Source organism: Tyto alba, unplaced genomic scaffold (assembly GCF_018691265.1).
Source record: "Tyto alba isolate M040663 unplaced genomic scaffold, T.alba_DEE_v4.0 Super-Scaffold_13, whole genome shotgun sequence".
NCBI lineage: Eukaryota > Metazoa > Chordata > Aves > Strigiformes > Tytonidae > Tyto > Tyto alba.
In genome coordinates this window covers 738024-753802 of record NW_024881275.1, presented here as the reverse complement: position 1 = coordinate 753802, position 15779 = coordinate 738024, and the positions used below count along the sequence as shown (strand labels likewise).

Genomic DNA, 15779 nt, shown 5'->3' with positions numbered 1-15779 from the left:
GCATATTGAATTTTGACTTTTTTGTTTAGTTTTGCAAACTCTGCCTATAATCCCAATAATATCAGTTATTTTCTCCTGTCGTCACTTACAGCTCAGAGCTAACAAATGACAGGGAAGTAGTGGAAAGTCATTTGTTGCCAGGAGAAGATGTTGGGGCTCAGTGTTGACAAAAAGGTGCATGTTGTATTGCAGCTTCAGTCAGTCTGGGCCTCCAGATAACTTACTCGATGCATTGGTTCATGAGGGAGGTCCAGAGCATTAAAAACCGTGTTTAAGTAGCAGTGATGGAAAAAGATAAAGAATTACAGCTGGTGTAATCAGAGTGATGAAATCCAAGGACACCTGAGGATTTTGTACAGCCCAGAGATTCTAAAAGTACCTGCCACAAAGTTACGGCTCTGAATAGTGCCTGAAGTTTTTCAGAATTTAAAATAAGATAGCCATATTCACATATGACATTGATTCTTAAAGTATAATGATTCTACCACAGGCATTTGATAGGAATAAATTGAAGAATTTTAGTATCTTGATATATAGAATAATTTAATCTGATGCTAGTACTTCTTCAAACAGCAGGCCGAAGAATCTTGATAGTGAATTTGAGAGTACTTTGAGTGTTTATTTTAATTTCTTGAAGTATTTGGGTTTTTTTTCTTTCTTTCAAGGCAAAAGCTAAAGAGAAAAAAGAACAAAAGGCTGGAGAACGTGATGATACGATACCTCCAGAATACAGGCTAACACCAGAGTTGGTAAGTTTTTCATATCTGCATTGCTTTGTAAATAGAGCACTGAGTCTGACGCTTTCTCCTCACAGAGAAGGGAAGAGCATGGGGAAAACAAGCAAAACTAGTATTTAATCAACAGCTCTCTCCTGTTGGTGATTCCTTTCTTTCCTTTGTGAGCACGACTGAGTTTTTCAGGGATTCTGAGCAAAGATCTGATCTTCCCAGATCACACATTCCTTCTCCATGAGTGGTGTTACTTGTTTCTGATACTAAACCTCAGTGCTGTAAAATCCGTCCCTGAACAGGAGTGATCTTGGGTATCACTTTGTAATGTAACCTTGAAACACTGTTGTAAAACGGTATGAAAATTACACTCCATACTTTAGATTGTCACTTCAAGTGACGGAGATTTGTTCGAGGTCAAGCAAAACAGCAATAGAACTGAGATGTGTTTTCCATAAAGTTCAGAACAGAAAGTTTCATAACTGATGTTACCAAGGTTGCTGTATAAACTGGCCTAGCTGGAGCTGAATGTTAACATTCTGTTTTGAAAGTAGCAGTTTTTACCCCTCTCTTTAGAGATTTCAAGGCTGCATGACTACAGACCTGGGATTTAACCCCCTGTTTGTTCAAGTTGCACTCAAAGCTTGTTTTCCTGCTGGGTGAATTCCTGCTCGTTTAATACAGAATTCATTCCCGCTGCCTACTGATACTGACATGAATGAACACTTTTTGGCCTCTTGGCCCATTTGTATTGTGCTGACGTCACGTTTGCTTTTCTAATCCACTTACCTGGCCATATAAGAATTCCCCTTTTAGCAGAATTCCTGTTACTGTGTCAATGACTTCATCTTGTGTGTATCATTTATTTTATATATTTTGTTGGTGATTATGGAGTAACAAACAGAAAATGTCAATAACACTTACTTTAATTTTAGGATAAAGATGGAAAACCAGTATTGCCGAAGCCTGAAGAAAAACCTAAGGTTAGAAAACTGACAATATTATAAGAGTGTGAATAGATACCCTGTTTTCTTCCTCCCTGTCATCACTTCTGTCTGTGCCATTATGTAAGTCTATTGGTCTGCTTATGTGCTTATTTTCTTGCACAAAACCTGCTGAAGTGACAAGTGAAAGTCAGTTTTATTGAAATTCACTGGGTGTGAATGAAGAGCTCACAGTAAGAGAAAGGTTTACAGATTACTAAAATAGGAGAGAGTTATAGAAATGACTGCTGACACAAACAAAAGCTGTATGGGGTGTTCTGCAAAAGTCTGCTGGAGCCGTTGAAGGACAGAGAGAGGCAAGGCAGGAAAATCTTTTGTTTTCATGACAGTTTCCTCTCGTTAGTCATCTAATATAAAGGAACATGGCTGGAAAGAAGGAAAAAGCTGCTGTGGACATTTTCCTAATCACAAAGGTCAACTTGGACTTTGCGAAAAGTATCCATCATGGCCTAGAAAGTGCAAGATAGAATGAAGAAAGCAGCTCTACTCTGGGGGAACCAGGCATTAGTGTTAGAAGACAAGCCTTCTGATTTCAGAGGGAACACAAAAGGAATGGCACACACACAAAAAAAAATAAAAGCTCCAGAAGAAGAGCGAGACATGAGTTAAGGGAGGCTGGTTCATAGTTTGACTAAAGTCCAGTGCAAAGCCAAAGCAGAAGATGAGCTCAGAATCATGAGGTGTTATGCCAGAAGAAGTAAGTGGTTAGCAGAAGAATAAGTATTCCTGTGCTTTTCCACCACTATCAATCAGAGACCCAACTATAATTGAATAATTGTTCTGTAAGTGAACCACACGGGTATCGAAGTCATGTGTTGCAGTATTTTTCTCAGCACTGCTCCACTATTTATAATTTGAAGAAGGCGATTTTGGGCGAGATGTGTTTGCCAGCATTCCTGTGGTATCACTGGTAATTTAGATCTGTGAAACCAAAACCAGGAAAAGGAAAACGTTATGTCAATAGCCAAAAAACCTTAAATCACTTACAGGTCGTTAGTGATTCCTGGTGAATGCAAAGTTGTCCTTCCTTCATCACTTCAGTTAGGGCTTCTATTCTTCCGGGCCTCCACTCTGCAGACCCTTAAGCGCATGCAGTGGGATTAGTTTTGTGAAAAAAGTTGTTACTGCCTAAATGCTTTTTTGATTCAGCGGTTCAGAGAGGAATTCAGACATTATGAGAAGTGGGGCCTTATGTGATGAGACATTTTATAAACACTTAGGGGCTCTGGTCGATGAAGGAAGGTGGGAGGGAAAATAAGAGACTCTCCTTTAGAAGTGTCATTTTGCATATTACGAATTTGGCCAAATGAGCTGTAACGTAGCAAGTGAGTGGTGATCCCTACTAGCAAAGATTCAAACATTTAGATGTAAACAGTGGTTCAAAGGATCCCGGGAGCATTAGTGATAGACCACAGAAGTATGCAGATCACATAGTACTAGATCACATAGTATCAACAGACTGTAATAGATCACACAGTAGGGAACTAAAACTGCAACATATTCACTTTTCCCTAAAACGTGCGCAGTGAAAGCCATGGCATGTCAGCGGTCAGTGTGCAAGCTGAGAGAACTCCCAGGTGACATCACCCCTGAGAGAGCTCTACTTCTGCTGGAAGAAAAAAAAAACAAAAACAAAACAAAACAAAACAAAAAACAACCCCAAACCCTAAAAAGTGAAATGGGAGAATTATAATCTGATGGTGCTGTTTTTCATTACCTATATGTGATTTGTACTTGAAGTATTATAACAACGTGATGCTGTTACAGTGAATACTATCTAATAAATATTAGCATTCTTTTTTTTTTCTAATTAAGAGGTTGTATTTTCCTTTTCAGTACCCTTGTAAACAGTATTGAACATAATGTTCTCTACATGATATTGACTTTTGATAGCAAAGCAACTGACTCATTCTGAAAAGTGTTTTTCTTAATGTTACGTGCTACGAAATTCATGTTGTTGTGTTGCATGTAAATGTGAAAGGTTATTTCGGTGAAGGCTACAAAAGTTTTCCTGCTTTCTGAGTAGCTGAAATACAATTCTCGAAAAAATAAATTAAAAACAGGCTGTGAGTCACCTGTACAACATATGTCTTTTTTACAGCCTTTGAGTGAATCTGATCTTGTTGATGAATTCTCGAAAGACTTTGCCTGCCCTGCGCAGCCTGCAGTACAGTCCAAACCATCGAAGCCCAGCAGCACACCCAAAGTATGTCTTTCCAGTTCACTGAAGATGCTGACACTGATAGTTTTGCTAAGACTGGATAATGCCACTGTTCTTTCAAGAAAAATATTTTCTTCTGCTTCTGTTTCCCCCCTCTCCCCCCCGTTACCTTGAGTGGAGCATGAAGTACTGGAACTTGGTTGTTAGTTGAGGGGCTTCTACCTTTAAATTTAAACTTGTCTTTCTTTTTTTTGTACTGTATTAAAAAAAAAAAAAAAAAAAAAAAAACACACAAAAAAAAAAACCAAAGCAAACAAAAAAAAAAACCAAAACCACTTAATAGGTACATTTTTGGTTCCTGAGCATATTCAGTAAAATGCAGTGTAATCGTTCTGTTTCAGAAGCCTTCAGATCCTGTGTCTGCAAAAACTACTGAGGACGAAGTAGTCCCTCGTGCCACAGCTTGCACGGTGCAGTCTTCAGCTCCGTCATCTGTGTCTTCAGTGAGTGGTCTCAGCTGGGGCTAAAGCAAAACTCAGCGCTTCATTTAGGCAGTGGTGTAGCATCTTGTCAGGATGCTTATTTCAGTATTGTGTAGTCTCCCTCCGTAGAGGTACGCCACAAAGTCTGAGTGCTTTCCAAAAAATTCCAGGGAGGCACAAACTGAATGGGAGAGGTCAGTGACCTTCTTACTAAAGGAAGTCAAACGGACAGTTCATGTTGCCTGCTCTGTCTCTTACTGCTCTGAAAAGGGACGCTGTTTGTGAACTCAGTAGATACTGCAGGGAAAGACAAATTCTGCCAAGAAATCATAGTTGTCCTACGGAATGTTTCAGAAGATTGCATTAAGGGCTGACATTCTTGCATCTCTTCTCAGAACACACATGCTTCTATAAAAAAACAAAACAACCAGCCAACCCCCCCTGTGGAACACTTTAGCTGTCAGTGAGCCTTTGGAAAGGAGAAGCCTGTTTACAGAGCAGCCTCTGTCAGAGTTGCCTTATGCCTCGAACTCAGCAGATCCAGAGCATGTGTCAACAAATAGGGAGAGAAGCATTACAGTTTTTAAGTTTACTTCTCAATTTTTAACTGAAGTAACGTGTGGCTGGCAGTGGTAGGATATGGACAGGTTTCTTCAGTTGCGTCTGTTCTTCAAACTAAGGATTGCTTTTTACTGTACTGGCACCCTTGCAGGTTGTTCACGTGGCAGATGAAGCGCTGGAAGCCTTGTCCAGTAGCCTTGGAAAGAGGGAGCCTGATCCAGACGAGAAGAAACCTGCTGTGGACAAAGTCAAGGTAGAGAAACAATCAGACCTCCAGGCTTAGAGTGTGGTTGTGATTGTCCTCAGCGTTACTGTATTTGCTCAGGCTAGGAAGAATTTAGAGATCATATCTTCACTTTTTTCTAAAAAACAAATTTACCTCTGTAACCACTTGTGTTCCGCTTAGGAAGTCCTAGTAGGATTTTAACACACTGAGTTAAACACGCTTTTCTTAATAGTTTTGCCTATGACAGCACAGTAGTTTCCTCAACATCTAAAAAAATGCATTTGCTTGTCTCACTACTGAACCAAAGTAGAATTAACACATACATCAGAGGTAGCATACAGTATAATCCTTCTTCAAAAGGATGCAATTTTATGATGAGTTGTTTAAATTCGGGATGATGCATAAAATTTGGGGTTTTGTCACTGATCTTGTGTCATGGTTTAAACCCGGCCGGCAGCCAAACAGCAGGCAGCTGCTTGCTCACCCTCCCCCACACCACGGGGAGGTTTTTATCTGGTAGTTGGATTGAGTCAGGGAGACTCATTTGAATCAGTAGACTGGAGGCTTTGAAAGAGTGCTCATATGCATTTCTGTTGGGATGTAGTTATTTGGTTTTCTTGATTTTATTTTTATTTTGCCTTCACAGGAAAAAAACAAACAGGAGCAACGCAAAAAACTGGGTGAAGACGAAGAAACAATTCCTCCAGAGTACAGATTAACAGAAGCAAAAGTAACGTCTTTCATGTGCTGTCCTAGTCTTGCTTTCCTGTCATTCCTCAGAATATGTGAATGACACCGAAACTCCACTTTGTTTTGAAGTGTTGATGTTTAGTTCAGCCATTTTTTATAGTATATAGAAATTGCAGTTCGTAGTCCCTGAACATCTGACATCTGTCATTAGATGCCTGCATAGGCACAGAGGTAGTTTAGGTACAGGTACCTACACATGAATAATTTGGACTGAGATCGGTGCACTGGCGTCTTCCACTAGCGTTTTGCATTTTATAACCTAATAAATTGTGATTGGCCAAAGCTGTTAGAAAACCCAGCTCTTCGAGGTGGTGTTTTCACGCAGCTCCCCCACACGACTCTTCGGACAAAAACAGGTTGCTCAGGCACAGCCAGGGCCTGCACAGCACCCGCTGCAGCTGCCGGCGTGAAAGGTGTTCTGGGCCCTGCACCCAGGAATAATCTGTTACCAGTCGGGGAGTTGGGATTTTCTTTATTACTTGTTCTGTCTCCATGGAAATTGAAACACGAAGTAGGGGAGCTCAGAATCTCACGCACTGAACCACTTCTCAGCACTCCGATGTTTTTCAGTTACCGGATTTTTTCAGTGACACCTGGAGTGAGAGTGGTAGATGCTAGAGGTGACTAGTTAGATCGTTTCCTTGTGTCATACTCCCTGTCGTTTAAGGACTGCTTGGTTTAATATAAGGGGATTTTTCTTTTGTAGGATAAAGATGGAAAACCGCTCTTAGCAAAACCGGAAGAAAAGGCCCAGGTAAATAAGCGACTTCTCAGATAAATGTTTAACTCATTAGTTACTTTCCCAAATGTCAATAAAGTTTCCCAGTCTTCAGTTTAAAAATGGAAATGGACTATGTTACCTGCTCACTTTTTAATAGATGAAAAGGCTTAAAAGCCTCTTTTTTTTTTTTTCTTTTTAATGATAGCCTATGAGTGAAAATGATCTTTTAGAGGGTTTGACAGAAGGATTTTCCTATTCTCCATCACCATCTGCACCATTACCTACACCAACTGTAATAAAGGTGAGTATATTTTACTTCGGAAAACCTGTTTTATTTTGAAATTCTTTCAATAATCTTGATAATTTATTTGTTTTCCTTAAAGTTTATGTAAACTTTCCTAAATAAAATTCAGTAACTAAAAATCTAAAATGTTATTTGCAATAAATTAATAGGAGAGCAGGACTTTAATAATAATAATAATAAAAACCCCCTAGTTATGTTAATTGTTGTATCTTTTTACCAGTTGCTTGCATAAGTAGTGCTTTACAGGTGAGAATTTTAAAATTTGTTACTTGGGAATATAGATGGGCTTGGTGAAATCTTAGCTCCTCTGAAGTCACCTTAAACCTGCCTCTGACTTGTCTAGGCTTAACGCAGGAGTTCAGATGGAAGAGTGAACGTGAGCAATCCGAGACGCAAAAGCGTCGCACGGTGCTTCTCGGGAAGGGGTTTCCATCCGAGACAAGTAGAGCTTCGAGGAAAAACAAAGTCCTAGAAACGGGGTGCGCGGGCGTTGCACTTGAGACGCGTGGAATCTGCAGCGTGTTTTTCTCTGAGTCCTGGTAATCGTGCTGTGCTTTGTTCCAGAGGACCAAGGAGAGGGAAGAGCCCGCGGGCTGCTCGGCCGTGGTCTCTGCAGTGCACTCAGCAGCTCCTCCAGCTTCTACCTCCGTAAGCGACCCCTCCTGCAGATCCTTGCCCCAAACCAAGTAGTGAGGAGGGGTGGGAGCATGGGCTGGCCACTTTTACCAGGGTAGACTGTCGGAGAGTTAGATAATTTATTGCTAGTACTGGCTGTTGGGGGGAAAGAAAAAGTTCCCTCTGGGGAAAAAAAAAAAAAAAACAAAACAAAACAACAAAATGTGTGAATTTCTGGACAGTTCGTGTTGAACCACTGGTGAAGGCTGGCCTGCCCGTTCTGTCCGAGTTCTGCTCACTGCTGTCCTCCAGCCTGTGAAACCTCCCTGGCAGGAGGAGTGCCCAGCCCCGCGCTGGCTCCTGCCCGGTTACAGGGGACATTCTTAGGCGCCGGCCTTCAGCGCAAACACACCTTTCCTTCCCTGGCTAGGTAGGGAGAACATTTAAAATAATGATAGCGTGTTCGAGGCCGTAGCAGCAAAGTGGTGCATTAAGCCTGTGAAAGGAGGAGGTCAGGGTTAATGGCAGGGCAGGCAGAGGTGACCCCCTTCGAACAGCAGCAGGACTTTGGCTGCGCCTGGCGGTGGTGTTGGCTGGGGGGGGTGTGGGGTGTGTGTTCTCCACCTGGATCCGTGCGCCGGGAGCTCCATCTAGTGTTGCCAGCCCAGTTTGGAAGGGCACCACAGAGCTGCTCCAAACTGGGTTTTCAGTTGGTTTTAAGGGCCTTTTTTCTAACCAGTGTTTGAGTGAAACCGGTGTGAATTAGCAGAAGACGATACGTACTGTGAAGATAAAAATGTTAATACGTTTTAATTCAGATTGACACTTCCTCGGCAGCTGATCTGCAGGGGTAATGATGTTTGCAAAATGAATGGCAATTACCAAAAAACCAGTCTTTTCATAGAACTGTTCTCATAAGATCTGTTAGGCTTATGTCTAACAAAAGAAATCCATTAAATAAATTCCATAACCCCTTCTTGAAATTGTGTTTTCTGTAGGTCTAGACATTCTGTAGTTTCTTCCCCGGCTATTCCACCACATTATAATTACAAAGGGAGAGCTGATTGTTCATTCTTCACTGAAGCTGACAGTTCATTAGTCATTACTTATATTAGCTTGATGAATTAAATTATTTTTACAGCTTTTTATTGCTTTCACAAATGTGTTTATACTTTGTTAGGGAGGAAAAGAGATGGCTGAAGCCTTGGATCTCCTGTCTGATTCCTTGGGACAGAGGGAACCTGACCCTGATGAGAACAAACCGGTTGTGGATAAAGTAAAGGTAAACAAAAAACATTCTGAGAATTGTGCAGCCTAGGGAAAAAAAAATAAACCCAAGAAAAAACTTCCAAAATCCGAGATACTTACCTTACTTCTTCAAGACTGTAATTTCTTTTTTTAAATGGCATACTGCAGTACTTCCTATATACTCATAGGAGTATATGCCATGCTACTGTTAGACGTAGGAATAAGGTAACTGGAAAAAAAAAAAAAAACAAACATGCTCTTACGTTGTCCCACACAGTCATACCAGCCACTCTTCATCAGCTGGTTTACTTTGTGCATTTTGTGAAAAAATGTTGCATTAGTTAATATACTTTAGCCACTTGGAGGTAGGCATTGAAATGTTACAGGAAATTTGCAATAATTCTATTTCAGTGCCTTTTATTGTCATCATTCTAAGTATTTTTCAAGTGTCTTCTCTGGCCTCTGTTTCTGAAAGTAATTTTGTGGCTGCCTTTGTGTCGAACTTTGGCTTTTATAACCCCACAAACCCCAAGTTCATCAACGGACATCTTCGCTTAATCAGCCCCGTTTTTCAGCTTGCCTGTGTCTGCTTGTTTCGTCTTCATTCCGTCTTTCTTCATGTGATTCTCTAAAGACCTTTCTGCTAGTAAGAAAATCAGATGGATTTCTGCATAATGGCAGCGGTAATAATAAATTGCAAACTGAAATACTCCAGGTAGAGGGCATTAGTGGGGGAAGAAAACACCAGAAGGTGCCGGTGGATAAATTTAGGCTGGCGTCTAGAAGGGGATTTCTCCCCTCAGACCAGGCTCCAGTGCGGGGGGTGCTGGTTGCCAGTCTGGGTACGGATGTCCCTTACCATGGCAAGGGAGGGAACGCTTGATGTGCGAGATCTCGGCAGCTCCTCTGCCTCGGGAGCCCAGCTGTCTTCATGTGTTGGTGTGGAAAATGCTTATATTCAAAAAATACAAAAAAAAAAAAAAACCCCAAACCCTAAAAAAATTAAAAAAAAATAAGAGATTTGTAAAATGTTTGCGTTGACAAACACAAGAACGTTCTTCAACAGTATGCAGAAACCCACTTGGATCTCAAGCAGGCGCTTTGTTTGGCATGTTTCTGGTCTGTGGGCCAGAACTGAAGGCGGGATAACCTGAAGAATAAACGTGGTGTCCGGAACGCTCCCCTCCTGGGTGCGATTTTGGGGAGCGTGTGGAGCTCTGCCGTCTGGTTGCGTTGGGTTTGAGACCGACCCGGGCTCCCAAGGCCACTCCCGACCAGCCTGGGTGAGGGGCGGGTGATGCCCTGGGTTCTGCTGGGGGTGCTGGTGCTCACGGTGGGGGGGGGAAGGCCCTGCAGGAGCATCGCCCTTGTGCTGAAGAGGCACGGGCGGGATTCGCTGCAGAAACGTTCAGTGGCTCCTCCTGCTGCCAAAAAGCAGCACTGAGAATTGACATTCTATGTTGGGGTGCATCTGGGTGTGCATACGTTTAACCTAAATTCAAAAAACGCACCTGTCCTAAGTTTAATGAGCACTCTGGCTTACTCTTGGCTAATATTTCTGAAGCAAGTATTGAAGTTGTTAAAAAATTGAATGCTTTCAGGAAAAGGCGAAGTCTGAACACAGAGACAAACTTGGAGAAAGAGATGATACTATCCCACCCGACTATCAAAAACTTCTGGAGTCAGGTGAGCAGGTAAGGAAAAGTTTTGTTTGTTTTTATTTGCAACCACCAGAAATTTCTACATATGAGCCAGCCTGCCCTCTTTGGAATTACAGGGAGAACAGGAAAGCTGCATAAGTGAGTACATGTGTGTGTACTGTACTTGTGTATTAGGATCAGACACGTAAATATCCTATACTTAGAGTAGCCTGGTGTATCCTTCCATGCATTTAAATCAGAAAAAAACCCCAAACAAATACCGAGTTTTGTTTTGTTTTTTAGTTGGGCAACCTGAACAAATCAATCACTTTGAAGCACCTGGTAGCAATCAGCATCCTGGAGATTTAGCAGTATAGATTCCAGTTAACACTGCCTGAGCTCAGTGTTTCAGGTGCTCCAGAAATCCAGGTGAAAAAATAGAGTGTCTCCTTTTAAACAGCTTGGCTTTATAGCCTGCCTTAAAACAGGAGATACTTGCCAACTGTGGGTAATAATGCTTATTTATTCCCAGTAGTTTCGTTCCAAGTTTGGGGACAAAGTGTGTATACGAGCCCAAAGCCCTGTAAAACCTCCGTTCACTGGAGCATGTGACTGCTCTGACAGTGGTTTGAACTTTCGTGGATCAGGAAGCTGTTTTTCCAGTAGCCTACAAGCATAGAAAGGTGATATCACAGACATAATCAAAGTAACAGGCCGTGAGAACACATCGTGACCTGGCTTCGAATACATAGCACGAGAAAGAAAATAAATCAGTTCAGAACAGTGCAACTTCCCTGGCAATCTGTAAACACTCCCAATGTCATACGTAAGTACTTCTACCTGAAAAAATAATCTGACCAGTCCGACACGAGGACGTAATCTTTCTTCTTCCCAAGGGTAAACCAGTGAAACCAACAGCAAAGGATGATGTGAAACGCAAAGAAGAAAAGGTATCAGTTATGCTATTTCTGTTCTGTGTTTTTTTCCGTGATGCGGGCTCTGGTAATTTTTTTTGAAGTAGTGTCATTGTGCCTCAAGGTGTGATGTCATTGCAAATTCTCATAATTTACTTTCGAGTAAGCAGTAGGTAATAGTAACAGTGTGGGCAGTAAAACTTATGTGAAGAGTAACTCTTCACAATAAATAACAGTTTTTATGCACAGCTACGCAGTGAATGTTCAGGTGCACTATTCAAAGAAATTGCGTGTCTTGGAAACCTCCGGCAGATATCTCTGTTCTAACATATGTATAGAGTTCAGATATGTGTGGGTTTTTAAGAAAGGGCTAATTCAGGAATTTATGTCTGCTTTAAATATTAATTCGACTGTGGGAAGTATTGCAAAAGGTGTGACTTCCCAATTAAAATTCTTGCAGAAGCCCGCGGATGACTCTGCAGCTATTGATGCGCTGTCAGGTGACTTTGATACTTGTGCAAAGGCTCCTGCCACACCACAGCACTCAAAGGTAGGACATTTTCTGCTAATAACTTGCAAAATAAACAGTTTTCCACCACTCTCCGAAAGCTCCTTCCTTTTATTTGCAGTAGCTCAGTTTAGGTTTAGAGCTAGCCTCTTTGGAAGATGCTGTCCAGAGGTAGTGATTGTCTTAGTGCTGTAATGGAAGGCTGATGCATCTTGCTGTGTACTAAATATTTGGAAGAAGGAAGGTTTGTGGTATTTAGAGTCTTTTAGAGAGGTAAGACAGGCTTGGAGAAGTAAGTTGGACAGGGAATTGTGGTAACAGTTTTTGTACAGATTAGAGTGTCCAAAAAATGTAGAGGGGCAGAGAAATCTTTCGTCGATGATTGCACGCACTACCTAGCAGTAGTTGTAGGCTGGAACTGAGAAGCAGTTTGGGAGGAGTTTGCGGAGAGAAATGCTAGGAGCAGGAGAAAGTTTTAGGCGTTTTAGGGAAAATAGTAGACATGAGAAGAAAGGTGAAGAAGGAATGGGCTTGGAGAGTCCTTGTAATGAGAAACGGAGCATCTATTTGTCATACAAGCATCTTAAACACAGCTGGCAAACAGCTGCCAGACATTTCCCAGCAAAGCACTGCACATGCAAGCCTGTATGAAACCAACTAGCTGTGGAAGCTGCTTAAATGTGGAGGTGGCCAACACGAGGGTGGTGTTTGAGAAAGGATGGGTGTGCTGGAAAAGCGTGTGAAGAAGGGGACTGAGATTTGGTCCATACATGAGAAGGATCGCTGCCAGACGTGCTTTCTGCTTGCTCTTAACCTGGTGTTTGTGACCTTGAGCTTGGACAGAGCTTGTCTTGTATGGCTTTGAGACATCCACCATGGCACCACAGTCACCTTGGGTGCTTCTTTGGGAGAGGAGCTCTGGGGCAGCCGGTGGGACACTGGTGTGAAAATCGTGGACCCCTTTTGTTTTCTGCAAGTGCTCAAACCAGTTAAGAACCAGTAAGTGCCTCTGGTTGGCCATTTGCTGTCTTATCCTCTAGCATGTGCTAAGCGGAAAGGAGGTTTGATGTTAGCTAAATTCATGTGCAAGGCCAAGGGCAAGGTCCTGCCCGTGGGTCGGGGCGATCCCAGCACAGACCCAGGCTGGGCCCTCGAGGAGCGGCTGGAGAGCAGCCCCGAGGAGAGGGGCTGGGGGGGCTGGGGGGGGGAAAACTGCCCGTGAGGCAGCCCCGTGCGCTGGCAGCCCAGAACCCACCCGTGCCCTGGGCTGCAGCCAGAGCAGGGGGGGCAGCAGGGCCAGGGGGGGGATTGTCCCCCTCTGCTCCGCTCTGGGGAGACCCCCCTGCAGTGCTGGGGCCAGCTCGGGGGCCCCCAACAGCAGAAGGACCCGGAGCTGCTCGAGCGGGGCCAGAGGAGGCCACGGAAATGCTGGGGGGGCTGGAGCAGCTCCCCTGGGGGGCCGGGCTGAGAGAGTTGGGGGGGTTCAGCCTGGAGAAGAGAAGGCTGCGGGGGGACCCTGAGAGCGGCCTCCCAGGGCTTAAAGGGGGGCAGGAGGGGGGGGGTGTCTCTGGGTCAGGGGGTGTGGGAATAGGATAAGGACTAACAGTTTTAAACTGAAAGAGGGGAGATGTAGGTGAGATCTAAGGCAGAAATTGTTCCCTGTGCGGGGGGTGAGGCGCTGGCCCAGGGTGCCCAGAGCAGCTGTGGGTGCCCCCTCCCTGGAAGGGTTCAAGGCCAGGTTGGACGGGGCTGGGAGCCCCCTGGGCTGGGGGAAGGGGGCCCTGCCCGGGGCAGGGGGGGCACTGGGGGGGCTTTGAGGTCCTTCCCAACCCAAACCAACCTGACTGTGGTGGTGCATGTTCTGTCGTATGCGCTGGCCCCTCACCTGCAGGCAGAGTTACCCAGAGCGAACTGTAGGTTTGTCCATACTTAAAATGTTGGATTTAGGTTTTCTGGGGTTTCATGCTGTGTGTGTTCCTCTCCTGGGGGGGCAGAGAAGCAGCAGCTTTGAACCTGAATTTCAGATCAGGTGCAGTTCCTGTGAGGAATTCTCTCTGTTCCCAAACAGCCTGACCTCTGCGGTGCCTCCCCGCGTGCCTACCTTGGCACCGAACCCTTGGATGGCTTAAGACAAACGCTCGGTGTTTTAAGCGGTTTTATTTCGTTACCAACTCCGGAGCTAAATCTTCTGTGTCAGCATTATTCCTTTGTAGTTAATACAAAACCTGCCCATATATGCTAGCTTTTCCTTACCGGTGTGTGCTTCCTGGTGCCCGGGTCTCCCCAGGATTAAAGGGGGCTCCAGCTTGCTGAGGGCAGTCGTCGCGTCCGCGCGCCCCGCGCCGAGGTGTCTCCCACCTTACCAGCCACGCCTGAAATAACGGGTTAGGGCCGATCTCGGGGTTGGAACCATCAGTCCTCTATTCTGTTTGTAACTGTAATTTTGTTTTTTTCTTTGGAGTGTAGGACAAAAGTGGAAAGGAAACCGTCACCACTAAACCAACCCCAAAGGATAAAGGAAAACGCAAAAACCCTAAAACGGTAGAAACATACATATTATAATATCCACAGTCAGTCATGGCTACCATAAACTATAAACGTGAAATATGGACAGCAGGATTTGGGGTTCATATTACACGGGTATTGCTTCGGGGAGAATTTTACATCAATAGGTTGAACTTGATCCATTTTTGTAAGCGTGTGCACAGGAGAAAGGCACCTGTCTATTTCAAGGGAAATTGTCAATAAATGCGGGGTAAACCATATTTCTTTCAGGGAGAGTGTGGCCTTCTACACACGGCTCAGTGCCTGCTCCACAGGCTTCTCATTCCCATGCTTGCTGATCTTAGAGTCACACTTCACACGCCTGTAGCTGCCTTGGGATCCCCATCCCTGTTCTATTTTCTTGACAATTTTAAATAACAACGTTCTAAAAGTGATTCGAAGGTACTCCTTCAATCGCATGTCCATTTCTCAAGTTATTGTCATAATTTATTTTAAAAATATGAATGAAAACCTACATATATTCTTAAATAAGTGCACAGAATGAATCCGGTGGGAAGAGGCAGGCAGTTGTTTCTATATTAAGGGAAAAAAAACAAACAAACAAACAAACAAAACAAAACAAAAAAACAAAAAAAAAAAACCCAGACAAATGAAAAACAAACAAAGGAAAAAAAAAAAAAAAACAACAAACAAAAAACCCACCAACAAACATTGTTTGGCTATTGTCATCCAGAAACATTGCCCATCATGTTGATCTCTCATGGGATACGTGCAGGTAGATGCCTGAATCATCTGGTCTGGAAATGTTAGGTCTCACATTTCAAGTGATGGGATTTTTCCTGAATATGAAATTGCCCTCCGTGCCTTTAGCATAACAACAGAACTGTCTTACAGTTTTCAATGTAAGAATGGGGGGTTCTTTAGCTCCTCGTCAGAAGGATGTGTTTTTTGATGTTTTGAGTCGTGGCTGGATCACTAGCAGGGGTAAAAGTGTGGTGAGAAACAGGACTTGAAGAGGTCAGCCACAGCCCTCTTGATCCGAAACAAAGGAGGTGATGGTGGAAACACGAAAATATATATCCGCAACAGAAGTTAAAAATACTGTTGCTAAACTTTCTGCACTTCAAGCGCAGATATTTATGTCAGAGCTGGGACTTCTGATGAGCACGCCACTGTTTTATGTCGTATTTTAGCTGAGTTCACAGTTTCTTACTATCTCGTGCTTCTCTTGCTCTTTAGGCAAAGGGAGAGTCCTCCAGCAAGAAATCTGAGAAGCAGAAAACAGGCTAAACGTTAACATTACTGGGTGAGATGTCTTCCTCGCTTTTCCCTCAACTGCCACCGGGACAACTCACGCTTGCGTTTCTGAAGCTGTTTGGCTGATGGTCCTGTAACGTGGTTAGAGGTGCTGT

The 15779-nt window shown here is 43.5% G+C and overlaps 1 protein-coding gene across 5 annotated transcripts in view; it reads left to right on the top strand.

Moving 5' to 3' along the window:
- The window catches only part of CAST (calpastatin), a 61288-nt gene that overhangs the window by 43580 nt on the left and 1929 nt on the right, over window positions 1-15779 (top strand). For 4 of the 5 annotated variants that reach the window (XM_042788149.1, XM_042788148.1, XM_042788150.1 and 1 more), the window contains 15 exons: window positions 666-749; window positions 1664-1711; window positions 3834-3938; window positions 4295-4396; window positions 5088-5189; window positions 5809-5892; window positions 6619-6666; window positions 6839-6934; window positions 7502-7585; window positions 8733-8834; window positions 10402-10494; window positions 11337-11390; window positions 11815-11904; window positions 14324-14403; window positions 15607-15673. In XM_042788149.1, the coding sequence (XP_042644083.1) occupies window positions 666-749; window positions 1664-1711; window positions 3834-3938; window positions 4295-4396; window positions 5088-5189; window positions 5809-5892; window positions 6619-6666; window positions 6839-6934; window positions 7502-7585; window positions 8733-8834; window positions 10402-10494; window positions 11337-11390; window positions 11815-11904; window positions 14324-14403; window positions 15607-15664 (1230 nt within the window). In that variant the 3' untranslated portion in view covers window positions 15665-15673. The remainder of the gene's footprint in view (window positions 1-665; window positions 750-1663; window positions 1712-3833; window positions 3939-4294; window positions 4397-5087; window positions 5190-5808; window positions 5893-6618; window positions 6667-6838; window positions 6935-7501; window positions 7586-8732; window positions 8835-10401; window positions 10495-11336; window positions 11391-11814; window positions 11905-14323; window positions 14404-15606; window positions 15674-15779) is intronic. The other variant, XM_042788151.1, reaches the window with a different exon arrangement.